The sequence below is a fragment of the Hipposideros armiger genome, unplaced genomic scaffold (assembly GCF_001890085.2).
Source record: "Hipposideros armiger isolate ML-2016 unplaced genomic scaffold, ASM189008v1 scaffold_819, whole genome shotgun sequence".
Taxonomy (NCBI): Eukaryota; Metazoa; Chordata; class Mammalia; order Chiroptera; family Hipposideridae; genus Hipposideros; species Hipposideros armiger.
The window spans coordinates 536,422-537,714 of NW_017732169.1; the positions used below are offsets into that span (position 1 = coordinate 536,422).

The following is a 1,293-nucleotide window of genomic DNA, read 5'->3' on the forward strand; positions in this document are numbered from 1 at the left end:
AGGAATTTGCCCCTCTGTTCACAAATTTTTCCCTTTCCCTTTCCCTCCCCCCAAATGCTCTCTGTGACCTCTTATTGGCCCTAGAGCAAGATAGATGTTTACAGGATTCTGAGCAAGATCCCTCTCAGCTAAAATTAACAAAGGTAGTAATACTCATCAAAGATTGGGGGAAGACGACTGAGTGCTATCCACTACAGCAGACAGTTTTAAAATTTGAGCTCTGGAGTTGTTTGAGAAATACCTTCCTTTTGTTTTTATGAGATTTTAAGTGTTTATAGCGTTAAGTGTAAAAATAAATCTAATTCAAATTCTAAGTCTTTAAGCTAAATCTTATTCGTAACTGGTATTTCTTCTAGTGATGGGCTGATTTCACAGGGGGCTTTTTCTGTAGAAGTCAGTCCCCCTGCACTATTCAAAGATTATTGTAAAAATTCAGTCCCCTTGTGGAATCTGCACTAATTATGCCACAAAAGGTGAGAGTCTATTTGGAAGTAAATATTAATGTAATTTAGGCCCAACAAGAAATACCAACTTGAACATTAAAAATATCCAAACTTCCCACAAGATGGATCAACTATTAAGAAAAATACCAGACCTGATTCTTTTGAATATGACCATTCATATTATTCATGTTACCTTGAGAGCAATAAATTACCATGTCTCCCAAACAAAACTCCTTAACTGAATTAAATGATTTATGTTTTTTTTTAAAATGCACACCACATTTGCACCAAAGAGCAAAGACATCCTGCAGTAAAGAACTACTCAAGGAAGAATAAAAGGCAGAAGTACAAAGTACTGAAAATGAGTAGAATTTAAGATTTTGGAAAAGAAAAAAAGATATATTCTAACATCAGTGAGTTTTCCCACAACCAGAAAAGTTTGAGTCATTTGGTATCCAGTGTTTCCCATTTTCCTTTGCTGAAGCTTTGACAGGTGTCAGGATATGGCAGCATCTCTTAAGGGCGGTACTGGGATCTCTGCTCTTGGATGTACTCATAGAGAGGGCTGGAGCGCACTGGGGCGCTGGCAAATGGACGTTTGCCAGACTCCAGAACCTGCTGACGGTTCTGGTCTTTGTCCTCCCTGAGTTGGCGGCGTCTCTGCGCCTCTTCCTGCTCACGGCGGAGCTGCTCTTCTTCTCGGAATTTTCTTTCCTGCTCCTGGCGGCGTCTCTGCTCTTCTTCCTGAAGTTCCTGTTCCTGACGCCGCTGCTTCTCCTCCCGGGCAAACTGCTCCTCCTCGCGGAACTTTCTGTCGCGCTCCTGGCGGCGCAGCTGCTCTTCCCTCTCC

General features: G+C 41.8%; 1 protein-coding gene across 1 annotated transcript in view; it reads right to left on the minus strand.

The window, feature by feature from the left end:
- Nucleotides 1–959: 959 nt before the first annotated feature.
- TCHH (trichohyalin) overlaps nucleotides 960–1,293 on the minus strand; it is a 5,925-nt gene continuing 5,591 nt past the window's right edge. Inside the window, exon 6 of the mRNA XM_019628946.1 lies at nucleotides 960–1,287. Within this exon, the coding sequence (XP_019484491.1) occupies nucleotides 960–1,287 (328 nt within the window). The remainder of the gene's footprint in view (nucleotides 1,288–1,293) is intronic.